Here is a 13,639-nt window from a genome sequence, read left to right as displayed (position 1 = left end):
AGACGGGATCCTAAGCTCAAGTAGTGCTTGTGCGGGGAACAATGACATTTCAATTGTTTTGTTGTATATCAGGATGTAGGTGGCGCTGTGGGTTAAACCACACAGCCTAGGGCTTGCTGATCAGAAGGTTGGCGGTTCGAATCCCCACAACAGGGTGAGCCCCCGTTGCTCCTGCCCACCTAGCAGTTTGAAAGCACGTCAAAGTGCAAGTAGATAAATAGGTACCGCTCCAGCGGAAAAGTAAACGGCGTTTCCGTGCGCTGCTCTGGTTCGCCAGAAACGGCTTAGTCATGCTGGCCACATGACCTGGAAGTTGTACGCCGGCTCCCTCGGCCAGTAACGCGAGATGAGCGCCGCAACCCCAGAGTTGGACACGACTGGACCTAATGGTCGGGGTCCCTTTACCTTTTTATATCAGGCTTATTTCTTCGAAGACAGCATTCCAAAAGGGTTTGATGATGTCGCAACACCACCACATATGGTAGTATGTACTTTTGACTGTGCATGACCTCCAACAATTGGGATTGACTTCCCTGCATGTTCAGGATAGCCTCACCGGTGCATAATGGCACCCTTCTAATCCCTGCCAAGCCAGAAAAAGGGTCAGGTGAGCAAGCAAGTTGTAGTGGCGAAGAAGAAGAGCAGGAGCAGGGGGTTCGTGCCAGTGGGTCCCCCTGCTCTGGTGCAGCTCCTCGACAGTTATGCCAGCCTTTGATGACAACCCTAGAAGACTGCACAGGTCTGGCTTGTGCCCTGTCCTTGGTGCCCTCGCGGCCCAGAGGCTGCTTCCCTTACCTCTTCTGAGACACTGCATGCTTTTGCTGAAATCTTTGTGCCCTCCTTTAGGTGACCTCAAGCTGCCCGACACTGGATATCTCTCTGCCCATATTCATTTCACTCACCTCCAATGCTGGCCTGGCTGTCACCGCTGGGTTTTGTTTGTTTTTTTCAAGCTGCGTGCCCAGTCAGGAGCGGCAGGTCTTCAAATCCACAGTTCTGCGGTAGAGCAATGGACCAGGTTTGGTGGAGCTGGGGAGGGTGGGGAGCAGTTTCAAGAGGGGCTCTGGGCACACCCAGATATTTTAAGTGTGGGGAGAAGACCCAAGAGAGGGCTTGGGAATGGTCTCAGTTTGGACTAGGTGGCTCAAGAGTACTGTTCTAGATTTTGTTCTAGCTCCCAGCTCCAGAATTCTGAGGCTGCGACTCATCCCAGTGTTTAATTTCACCCCCTCCGTGGCAGAGAGAAGCCGAGAAAGGGATGGCAGATGGCACTGCGGCATCACCGAGCCTTACACAAGACATGCCACACTTTCAGAAATCTGGTAAGGAGTTTTTGTTTTGACCGGTGGTGGCTGGGGCTGGAGGCAAAAACAGGCAGAGCAACGAATGCCATTTTTACCTTTGCACAGTAGACTATTTTCTACTGACACTCACCCCCCTCCCCCTGTTCAGGCAAGCAGAGAGGCATTATCAGAGTTCAATGACACATGCTAACCAGGCAAAAACATGTGGGGTGCGAGGCATGGCTGGGTGTGGAATGGGGAGAGTTCAGAAAGCCAGAGAGAAAGGCCTGGAGGGCAACATGTGGCCCCTGGGGCCTGAAGTTCCCCAACCCACAATTTACACAAACAGGCCACTGTTGTCTCGCTTCTTTTTCTGCCCCTCCTTGCGCAGATCCCGCCTCCAGGCTGCGTGCTGGTGAGCTCGTCCGCCACTCCAAGCTGAACTCGGAGTACATTCCGGAGCCGACACAGAACATCCGCAACATTATCAAGCAGTACCAGCAACCTGCACGCATCCCAGAGCCCATCAGGTCAGATCCAGGCTCACGAAAGCAGTCACCGCTTCCAGTCTTTAGGCCCCGGAGACACGCGGTTGTGCCTGCTCATGCTAACATGGAACCTACGTGTGCAAATAATGTCAGGGACTGGCAGGACGCTGGAGGGTGCAAACCGGGGGGAAGGGGGGCTGGTGTCTGATTTGGGAGAGGGGGCCAGTGATTTGTGGGGACCAGGAGGCAAGAGTCAGAGGCAGGGGAAGCTTCAGAGCTGGAGGGTGGAGCACAGGATGGGTTGGAAGAAGAGGAGAAAGAGAAAGGTCAGGCAAGTGAAGGGCTGGGTGCTTCCTCATCCTCTCCTGCACCGCTGTCTCACAGAACCAGGAGGGGATTGAAAAGGGCGGAGCAGAGGCAGCTGCCACACAGGTGCGGTCTCTGGGTGTGCGCATGCAGCCCAGCAGGGGAAGGTACATAAATTTGGTGGAGCGGGAGTGGTCCCCTGCTTTTGCAGCGGCTCCGTAGAGCAAAGACCTGGGAATAGCTGCCTAGACGCTAAACTGGTGTGCATGGGTATTCGGAGCTGTGGAAACTGCTGCGACTGTCAGCTTGGACAATAAATGCTGTTACAGGTGGGTAGCCGTGTTGGTCTGCCATAGTCAAAACAAAATAAAAAATTCTTTCCAGTAGCACCTTAGAGACCAACTAAGTTTGTTCTTGGTATGAGCTTTCGTGTGCATGCACACCTCTTCAGACACACTGAAACAGAAGTCACCAGATCCTTAAATATAGTGAGGGAGTGGGGAGGGGTATTACTCATAATGGACATAAATCTGATATCAGGAAACACAAGACAGAGAAACCAGTAGGAGAACACTTCAATATCCCAGGACATTCTATAAAAGATCTCAAAGTAGCTGTCTTAATACAAAGAAATTTCAGAAATAGACTGGAAAGAGAAGTGGCTGAATTGCAACTAATCACCAAACTTAAAACCATGGAGAAACCTGGTCTGAACAAAGACATTGGATTCTTATCTCATTATACATGACAAAGCTATCTTTAGCCATCTCACCCCTTGCCTTTCCCTGCAAGGCTAATTGCAGCCAGAGTAGTCAACAAGTTTTCCACACCTATTAGCTGATCACCCATTCCCACCACCCTTCTGAGTAATACCCCTCCCCACTCCCTCACTATATTTAAGGATCTGGTGACTTCTGTTTCAGTGTATCTGAAGAAGTGTGCATGCACACGAAAGCTCATACCAAGAACAAACTTAGTTGGTCTCTAAGGTGCTACTGGAAAGAATTTTTTATGTTGTTTTAATAAATGCTGTGTGCATTATTTTGCCTAGGGAGTGTCCTTGAGAAATAATATTACCAATAAATAACAACAGTCAGCCGTACGAGTTACCATAAGCCCTCCAGATGTCCAAATAACGTCTGAATGTGGCCGGGGGCAGTGAGGTCCTCAGACCATGGCGTAATAGACGGCGGGTGTTTATTCTTCCAGCTTCGAAGTTTAAGTCTCTCAACACAGCCGCAAACCACCGGCTTGCTTCACCATCTTGAGCTCTCAAGACTGTGCTTGTGAGGGTTATGTTAGGTAGCTGGAGGGGAGTGCTTGCATGAATCCCTCGGCGGTTCCATACACCTCGCATTTCTTTGCAGGAAGGAAGGTGGGAAAGTATTTGTGAAGAAAATGGATCCCCACGAGGAAGCCTTGATGATCCTGAAAGGACAGCTGGCAGCCACGGAGGCACCAGCGCGGCCTGCTCAGGTATGCATAGCTGTCAAGTTTCCGATGTGAAAATAAGGGATCAGCAGTCTCACCTATCCCGGGGAAAGTCACATATCAGTGGTGGGTGGAGCCAGAAGCAAAAGTGGGCGGAGCAGCAATGTAAACTCCAAATGGGCTCGGGCTTGGAGCGGAGCAAAGAGGAGGGCAGCCATGTGCTCCGCGCGATGGAGCCCCATCGTCTTCTTGTCTGATCCCATCAAAACAGGACTGGTAGCAGCAGCTGCTCAAAGGCCGCCAGACTCCGCCCACCAGCTAACCCTATTGGCCGGCTGAGGGGCTCGGTGGCAACGGATAGGGGCTGATGCAGGGAGAGGAATACACCCCCCCTGTAAGCATGGGAAACGGCTCCCACTTGCTTTGAGGGCTGAGGCTTTTCTCTCCAAGTAGGCGAGGTCTTCCCACCCAGTCCCTGGCCACCAGGGGAGGAGCTGCTTCCATTAAAAATGGGAAATTTAAGGGGAATAAAAAATAAGGGAGAGCAGCAGGAAACTGCTTGAAATAAAGGAGAATCCTGGGGAAAACGGGATACTTGACAGCACTGCAGGTATGGTTGGGGGCAACTGAGTGCATGCATCAAAGGAAGGCAGGAGGGCCGCCTTGCAGATTGGGGAAACAGAATGCTTTGTGAGGAAGCGTCAGTTGTCCGTATCTATGTGGTGCCGGCCAGCCCAACTGGGCTCGACCCACCCTAAGGGTGTGTTTCGGGATGGGGAGAGGAAAGTCAGGTGTGCTGCAGGCAGTGGGCTGCCCCGTGATGGGACAATGTCAGTGGAAGTCACCTTGAAGGTGAGACACCAAAGGGACGTATCTATCCCTCTGCTGTCTCCCCTTCTGGGACGCCATTGAGGAGCCAAGGACTGCACCTGCATGGAAGGGGCAGTGAGCTGCTGGAAGATCTCCCAGGGTGAGGAGACAAGGAAAGGAAAGCTCCTGGGGTGGGAGAGCGGGGGAGGGTCTGTCGTTTTCTGTAGGTGGCCAGGACTAAGAGCTACCTTGGAGAGAAGATTCTGTACCTGTGTGTGACCTTCATATTTTGGGTACCCTGCTGCAGATTTTCTGAAGAAGGTTCCCCAGTTTCTGATTTAGGTACTCACCTAGGAAAGCAGACTGTAAAAGTGCCGGCCCCATGTGTGTTGCTTGTTGGCAAACCGGGACTGGCAGTGTTCCTGCTGAACATGCTCTGAGTGCCAACTCAGGTTTGCGGCTGTGTGATGTAGGGATTGGCTTGCTTGCAGGTCATCAGGGAGTTGGGAGCCAAGGAGGCAGTAGCCATGGTGAAGCCTGTGACTTGTGCCAAGGTGGCTGTGCCCTCTGCCATCCGCCTGTCAACAGCCATCACCAGAACTTTCCCCGAGGCCTCTCCAGGTAAAGAATGGCATTGTGTTCTCTGTGCTTGATTCCTTGACTGGGTGAACTGCCTCTTGGCCTGCTTGAGGCCTGGTGTTCACATGCAACAGAATGAGGTGGTGGACTCTGAAGTAAGGAGAGCCAGTGTGGTGTAGTGGTTAAGAGCGGTAGACTCGTAATCTGGTGAACCGGGTTCGCGTCCCCGCTCCTCTACATGCAGCTGCTGGGTGACCTTGGGCTAGTCACACTTCTTTGAAGTCTCTCACCCCCACTCACCTCACAGAGTGTTTGTTGTGGGGGAGGAAGGGAAAGGAGAATGTTAGCCGCTTTGAGACTCCTTCGGGTAGTGAAAAGTGGGATATCAAATCCAAACTCTTCTTCTTCTTCTTCAGATGGGAGGTGCCATCTTTTACTTCTCCCTCCTGTGTAAATGCTCTTTTTTCAGCTACTCGTGCCTCTGTAGCTTGGAGAGCACCTGGAGTGGGGGGTGGCCAAACAAACGGTGGTTAAGCAAGGCTGTTGGTTTCAGACATAATGCTGAACCATAGTTAAAACAAACCATGGTTTTTGAGCCAATAGTAAAACATGGCTTTGATTGTTGCCATAAAGCAAGCCATTGTTAGTCTACTGGACTGGGTTTGGACGTTCAAACAAACCATGCTTTGGCTAAACCAGGCCTCAGACATGATACATGTGTGATCTACCATGGCTTCTTCGGTGTGGGATGTGGCCTTTCCTTAACAGAGAGCCCTGGGGGGGCAGGCTGTTCCTTCTCCAGCACAGCTACTGACCAATTCCTCTTTTCTAGTGTCGGTCTCACGTGAACTATCATCTGAGGATGAACTCATCCAGACGCGGCTTCACCGTCGTTGCAGTGAGGAGTTCTATGCATACCGCAATGTCTCTTGGAAAATCTATCTCAGGAAAGAGGTATTTCCCCTGAGTAAGGCTGCTCTCTCCTTTTCCTCATTGACAAGGGTGGGTCGGAAGAGATAGGATAAGGGAAGTTACAGGGAACCAGGCAGAGAGCCTTCTCAGTAGTGGCACCCGCCCTGTGGAGCGCCCTCCCTCTACATAAGCTGCGACACGTTTATTTGGGTAGAGAAGGGTGTATAAAGACTGGAGAAAAATAAAATGCACATTTGTTCCTCCCCCCCCCCCAATACTTTCTCTTCTGGCCCTGTCCACCATTGCCATGTGACCCTGTGAAGGTCCATCAGAAGGGAATGCGGTTCTCAGGCTGAAAATGTCTCCCCACCCTTGGCTTAGATGAACACACCTTGGTCTGTTCCAGCAGTGCTCTTAGCGTGGTCTGCTCTCTCCCCGCTCACCTTCTGCTCTCTTTCCTGGCAGGTTTTCTACCCAAAGGACAGCATCAACAACCCTCTTGTGCTAGATCTCCTTTTCCGGCAGGTGAGATTCCGTTCCGTTTCTGCTTCCGGCTGCTTCGGCGGGGCTGTTCCCCAGATCTTTCCTTGCACCAAGAGGTGCACCCCGGATCCCTTGCAATGCACACAGCCACACGTGACCTGAGAGAGATCCACCTCGGCATCCTCTCTGAGGGCCCTTCCAAATGTCCTTAAAATTGTGCATTCATGGTTACTTGTGCTCATGATGGTATCGGGGCGGTGATGTGTGATCCCACGTTTATTATTATTATTATTATTATTATTATTATTATTATTATCAGTGTTAAATTTATATACTGCCCTTCATCCAAGGATCATAGGGTGGTTTGCAGTATAAAAACACAAAAATGCATAACGTAATAACATACAAAACAATACCCACCCACGCCCCGGTTTGAAAGGTAATAGATGGTTTACTTGGCCAAAGGTCTGGGAGAAGAGGAATGTTTTCACCTGGTACCTACAGATATGCAGTGAAGATGCCAGTCAAGTCTTCCTGGGGAGAGCATTCCACAGGTATCTGGTTGGCGACTGTGAGAACAGGATGCTGGACTAGATGAGCCATTGGCCTGATCCAGCACAGGGTTGTCGTGCGTTCTTATGAGTTTTGCTACTTCTAAAGGAGCCTTTCTGGTGCCCTTCAGATGTTTTGGGCTAATGGGAGCCAGCATCCAAAACATCTGGAGGGCACCAGGGTGGGGAAGGTTTATTGTCAGGGAACTGTCCTCGGCTCAGCGCAGGGTGGTGGAAGGGCTCTTGGGATGCTACACAGAGCCCTGACCCCACCTGACCAGCAGCACCTCCTCTTCCAGCAGAGGAAGCAGCGATGTCTCTAGTGGGGAGGGGCATGCAGCTCAGGGGCTTGAGAGCAAAGGCTCAGGGGATGTTGGAGAGACCCTGCACCCCCCTTGCTCAGCGGGCTGTTATGAAAACTTCCCGTGGGGGCAAGTTGAGAGATTGACCCCAAGGCGGACGAAGCTTCTGTGCCCTCTGGCTTCTGGAGTCCAGGGGCACAATGTAATATGCGGTTGTTCCCAGCTTGAAAACAACACACACAACAGCCATTTGGCTAAGATCTACTTTATTGTAGAATTAGAGCAGAATGTCTCTGCGTAGCAGCTCATAATTCAGAGCTGTGTCTTAATGCGTCTTGCATCTCCTGATGCAAAACAGAAAGAAGAGAGTACAATAGTAAAATACAATGACATCACATGTGTGGGAGCTGGTATGCCCAGTGTAATTCCCACAGAGAGGAAACATGACTCTTGAGTCTTGTGACCTTGCTGCAGCGTTCGCAGCTCGTCATGTCATAATATCACAACATCCTCCCCCGATATTAGACAATGTGAGAGCGGCGAAAGTTAAGGCATTATTAACAGAAGTAAACAAACAGTTATCATATACACAGTATGAATCTGATGTCTTTGTTCCACCCTTGGAACTCTCTGAGACTGGTTCTACCAGTTTGAGCCTTTGATAACCAACTCTCCAGGGGACCAGAGCACTTGCTCTGTTTGTGTTGGTAGTAACAGTGTTGAACTTTGCAACCTGTTGTGGAGGCTTTTTCACATCTGTGAAATGAGCCTGAGTGCAAACTACAGCTACATTTGCAACAGCTGAGATTGCAAACTCTTTGGAGTAACGTTTGGGCGCCTGACCCTTTGTCACTCTCTCAGATCTACGCACAAGATGTAGATCTTCTTTGCTGAGTTTCTCCTGAACAGGACTTTTTGGAGAAACTTTACCAATTGTAAACAGTGGCTCTAAAGATCCTAGCACATCATCATCTGTTGATGGCCTGGTCATAGCATGAGTTCTCTCAATGACAGTTTCACCTGTGTCGGAACTAGCCGTGGTTGAGCTTGCACTGCTACTGCTGGTGTCAGTATCCTCATATGTATTGACATCAATGGGAAAGCTTTGGAGAATCTTTGTCTCCGGCTTTACAGTAAATTCTACCTCCTGAGTAAGAATTACTGTGTTTGAGGAAGGCAATAGAATTCTGTATTGTCCTTTCTCATAGCCCATAAAGATGCCTTGGATGGTTGCACCTTCAAGTGATTCCACCCACATCTGAGAACCAAAAACCTTGAGATGCTTAACAGAAGGCTTTCTGTTAAACAGTATCTCATAAGGTGAGCATTCCATTCCATTTGGAATACTCCTGACCCATGCATATGTGAAGGCAGATAGGCTTTCAGCCCAATTCTGTTCAGACAGCTTTGCACTTAGCAATTGCGCCTGCATACCCTCACGTAGTATTGTGTTAATTTTAACACACAAATCTTTGTTCCATGATGATTGGCTGACGGCAACTTTGTGCCGAATGCAATGTTGACTTAGGAAGTCCTTGAACTCCTGTGAATCAAACACTGGTAATTGATTAGTATACAAACATTCAATTTTGCCATCATGCATGAAATCTATCTTAGCACAAAATTCTGTGAACTTGGCCAAGACTTGCTGCGGACTTTTCATTGTGTAAATCCAAGAAAATTTAGAGAAATGATCAGACAGCAATAAATAACAGGTAGCTCCGCCTCTAGATTTTGGCAAAAGTCCTATTACATCAGCAGAAACCTGCTGGAAACATCTTGTGACCTTTTCTCTGCGTGGCTGTTTGGTAGTCTCCTTGGACTTAGCAGCACCTGCAAAATAAGAGTCAACAACATCATAACAACAGTCAGTATTTTCAAAAGACAGTAAAAATAGTCCATCTTTGTTCTTCTGAGCTGTAAGGATAACTTGTCCATCTTTAAAAATTGTGCAAAGTCCTTTGCGCAGTCTGAGCTCGCATCCCTTCTCGGTAAGCTGCGATGCACTTAGCAGATTGTAGGCAATTTCTGGGACATATAGCACGTTGCTAATAGATAGCTGGAGACTATGAAGATAAACAGTTCCAACTCCAGTCGATTTCAGGTGTGTTCCACTCACCTGCGACACGGTGGAGTCCAGCTTCTTAAAAGTCTTAAATAAACGCTTGTTTGCGGTCATGTGGTGACTGGCAGCTGAGTCCACAACCCACGCTAAGTCAGTATGCTGCTCCTGCACGCCTTGTGTAAGCAGTGCCACTGTGCGCCCTTTGGAGACTTTGGCTTGCGCCTTGCCTGTAGATCCACCTGCTTGTTGAGTAGATCCTTTCTTGGGCTTTCTGCAGGTCTGGAAACTGTGTCCTCTCATTCCACAGTTTGTGCAGCGTATGACTTTAAGAGCTTGCACATGCTCAGTTGGACCACTAGGTGGGGTTGAGGACGCTCTTGCTTCACTCCCCCTTCCATTAGCCTCATTTTGAGCAGCACAACGATCTTGCTCATTTAGCAAAGTTGAGAAGACTCTGGCAACGGTTAAGTTTTGAGCATCCAGGGCACCTAGCTGTGATGCAATAGCACTATAACCGGCATGGAGGCTATTCAAAACCATGACTGGTAATTTTGTCCAGTAAGCATTGGACAAAGGGAGCTGCTGCTCTGCTTGCTATCCTTTGCCATAGTGGCGAAAAAGCAGGCTTTTCACTCTCTGTCTTCAGAAAGCAAATTAAGCTAACAAACCTAGCCTTCTGAGGTTTATTGCGTCGTAAATCAGTCCGGTACTACTTACAGTCCAATTAACGCGTCTTCTTCTCGGTGGGAAACGGCCGTCTTCAGCACGAAAAAACTCCCCCGGAACGAAGCACGCTGTTTCAGGCTGCTTTCTTCGCCGGAGAATAAACATCAGGCAGAAGACTTCAGAGGTCCGATGTTCGGAAACCAGCCAACTGCTACCAATGTTATGAAAACTTCCCGCGGGGGCAAGTTGAGAGATTGACCCCAAGGCGGACGAAGCTTCTGTGCCCTCTGGCTTCTGGAGTCCAGGGGCACAATGTAATATGCGGTTGTTCCCAGCTTGAAAACAACACACACAACAGCCATTTGGCTAAGATCTACTTTATTGTAGAATTAGAGCAGAATGTCTCTGCGTAGCAGCTCATAATTCAGAGCTGTGTCTTAATGCGTCTTGCATCTCCTGATGCAAAACAGAAAGAAGAGAGTACAATAGTAAAATACAATGACATCACATGTGTGGGAGCTGGTATGCCCAGTGTAATTCCCACAGAGAGGAAACATGACTCTTGAGTCTTGTGACCTTGCTGCAGCGTTCGCAGCTCGTCATGTCATAATATCACAACACGGGCAAGGAGGGAGACACGCCATTTCCGTCGCCCCAAGTGTGCAGAGGGGTGAAACGCAAGGAGGGGAGGCGGAGATTTCGGATACTGAAACTCTTATGTTGGGGTCCCAGTTGGAAGGGGCCACTCCCGGATTCTGCTAGCGACTGATATGGTCATGTTTTTCAGCACTCTGCACTGTAAATAGTTTGCACAATAAAACTGTTAAAAGACAAAACAAAATAAAATAAACTCATACCAAGAACTAACTTAGTTGGTCTCTAAGGTGCTACTGGAAGGAATTTTTTATTTTATTTTGTTTTGACTATGGCAGACCAACACGGCTACCTACCTGTAACTGTTAAAAGACAGTTTGGACTCATGCCTGCTTGCTCGTGAGCAACCCAACACAGACCTGGCACTTATGCAATGTGTTTCTCCTTGCAGATCTTCAGTGATACCTTGTCCGAGGCCTGCATACGCATCACTCAGGAGGAGAGACTCCGCATGAAGGCCCTTTTCGGTAACCCTTGTTGTTTCAGCTGGGGTGGCTCGTTATTTTTGGCTCCTCCCTCCCCTATCCTGCCCCAGGGCAACATAAAGCCATAGACCTGAAATGAGTTCCAGAAAAAAAAGGTCAGCCCTTGTGTTCAAGGGGATCCAAGGAGGGACAAGGGAATAAACATTTATATACATATAAATTACCATATGTGTTTATAATAATCTGCATGGTGTGGAAGAAGTGGCGGGGGGAGAGAGGAAAATAAGAAGGAAGGGGGAGAGAGAGAGAGAAAGAAAGAGAAGTTATTCTCCATTTCTCAAAATGCAATAGCTATGGGGTCATCCAGTGACTGGGCGTAGATTCAGGACAAACAAAGGTGTGTGTTGTTCCCACAACACCTACTTAGTTTATGGAATTCGCTGCCACAAGATGTGCTGGTGTCTGCTGTCTTGGAAGGCTTTAGAAGGACATGAGACAGATTCATAAAGTTGGGATGGGCCCCTGTGGCCTTCGAGAAACTGCTGAATTTTCTCATCCCTGGCTGCATTGGCTTTGCTGGCTGGGGCAGACAGGAAGTAGAGCCCAACAACATCGGCGGCACTGCCAAAGTTTCCCTATTCCTGTCATAGAGGCTAGGTCTGTTAGTGGCAGCCAGCCACGAAGGCTAAATGGAGCCTCATGTTCAAGGGCAGTGTATCTTTGAATGGTAGTTGTTTTGGCCAAACTCTGGCCTTCCTGTGAACCTGTGGACTTGTGAAACCACCTGGTTGCCTGTTGTGGGAAGGATATGTGGCTAGATTAAAAATGGGCCCCCAGTAGCCTGTTCAAACAGGGTTCTTCCTCAAAGGCAGGACTTATTATTCCTGCCAGCCAAAGTCCTGCCATTACCTTAAAGGTAAAGGGACCCCTGACCATCAGGTCCAGTCGTGTCCGACTCTGGGGTTGCGGCGCTCATCTCGCTCTATAGGCCGAGGGAGCCGGTGTTTGTCCGCAGACAGCTTCCGGGTCATGTGGCCAGCATGACAAAGCCGCTTCTGGTGAACCAGAGCAGCGCACGGAAACGCCGTTTACCTTCCCGCCGGAGCGGTCCCTATTTATCTACTTGCACTTTGACGTGCTTTCGAACTGCTAGGTGGGCAGGAGCTGGGACCGAGCAACGGGAGCTCACCCCGTGGCAGGGATTCGAACCGCCGACCTTCTGATCAGCTAGCCCTAGACTCTGTGGTTTAACCCACAGCGCCACCTGGGTCCCCCCCGCCATTACCTTAGGCTTGCCCATTCTCTCACGCACAAGTAACTGAGGGATCCGAGAGTGGTGTAAAGCCAGCCTCTGTTTCTTTCCTCAGCGGAAAACAAGCTGGACTCCTTTAGTCCGGTGGCCGATGAAAGCGTCAAGAAGGAGATCATCAGCGTCGCCCGGGATTGCTGGGAAGTGTATTTCTCTCGCCTTTTCCCTGCTACGGTAAGAAGCACCCGCATGTGCACCCTTATCGCAGCAAAAAAAATATTCTGTGGGATCCGTTTAAATCCAGACAAACTGAGTAAATGAAACCTGGTGCCTTCTAGATGTTGCTGAACTCCCAACTCCCATCATGCCTGGCCATTGGCCATGCTGACTGGGGCTGATGATGGGAACTGGAGTCCAACAACATCTGGGGGTCCATAGGGTTCCCTCTCTGTCATAGGACAGGATCCACTGCTTTAGCCACAGCCTGTCCTGCTCCCACCCAAGACATGCAGACAGAGCCTCTTGTGAGCAAGAAAGATGTCTTTATTCAGGTGGCTAACAGTACAGGCTCAGCATCAGACACAGAGGCCAGAAGCCACAATTCAGGAGTTCAGAAACAGGGTGAGGAGTCCAGAACCAGGCAGAAACTGGAAAGAGAATAAAACAATTTAAAAAGCCAGCATAAAGCCAAACTTTGGAGCTCACGGCCCATTGAAACTTGGCAGGCACCTTTGCTGTACTGCTTTTGGTATCTGTTAAAAATAATTTTAAGCAAGTCTACCCAGACATGTAATATATTGTAATATATTATTACCAGCCACCCCAATCTCTGAGCAATGCAACATTTCAGGCGGTTTGGCCCTTAACCAGGTGTCAGGGAACTGTCCCCGACTCAGCGCAGGGTGGTGGAAGGGCTCTCGGGATGCTAAAGAGAGCCTCAGCCCCACCTGAACAGTAGCACCTCCTCGTCCAGCGGAGGGAGCAGCAAAGTCTCCAGTGGGGAGGGGCAGGCAACTCGGGAGCTGGAGAGTCGAGGCTCTGCAGATGTTGGAGAGACCCTGCACTCCTGTCACTCAGAGGGGTGAGGAGGGAGACACGCTATTTCCGTCGCCCCAAGTGCGCAGAGGGGTGAAACGAAAAGAGGGGAGGCGGAGATTTCGTATACCGAAACTCTTATGTTGGGGTCAGAACCGGAAGGGGCCACTCCCGGATTCTGCAGACGGTTGATACAGACATGAACTTTTAAGCTCTGCACTGTACATAGTATGCACAATAAAACTACTAAAGGAACGGCTGGAGTTTTGCCTGGTTTCTCCTGAGCAACCATCCAAGGACCTTACACCAGGGTTTGAGGCACATTGTACACTATGGTGTCTTTATGATATATCGTTTGGTTTACACACATATATACAACCCGAGTCTACAGTGGAGGGAT

General features: G+C 49.6%; 1 protein-coding gene across 1 annotated transcript in view; it reads left to right on the top strand.

Moving 5' to 3' along the window:
• Nucleotides 1–13,639, top strand: part of MYO15A (myosin XVA) — a 106,430-nt gene that overhangs the window by 61,219 nt on the left and 31,572 nt on the right. The window contains exons 37-43 of the mRNA XM_033166496.1: nt 1,675–1,813; nt 3,445–3,553; nt 4,810–4,939; nt 5,730–5,851; nt 6,275–6,334; nt 10,922–10,997; nt 12,323–12,438. Coding sequence (XP_033022387.1) covers nt 1,675–1,813; nt 3,445–3,553; nt 4,810–4,939; nt 5,730–5,851; nt 6,275–6,334; nt 10,922–10,997; nt 12,323–12,438 — 752 coding nt within the window. The remainder of the gene's footprint in view (nt 1–1,674; nt 1,814–3,444; nt 3,554–4,809; nt 4,940–5,729; nt 5,852–6,274; nt 6,335–10,921; nt 10,998–12,322; nt 12,439–13,639) is intronic.

The sequence above is a fragment of the Lacerta agilis genome, chromosome 13 (genome assembly GCF_009819535.1).
Source record: "Lacerta agilis isolate rLacAgi1 chromosome 13, rLacAgi1.pri, whole genome shotgun sequence".
In the NCBI taxonomy this organism is placed as follows: domain Eukaryota; kingdom Metazoa; phylum Chordata; class Lepidosauria; order Squamata; family Lacertidae; genus Lacerta; species Lacerta agilis.
This window is presented reverse-complemented; position numbering and strand designations above follow the sequence as displayed.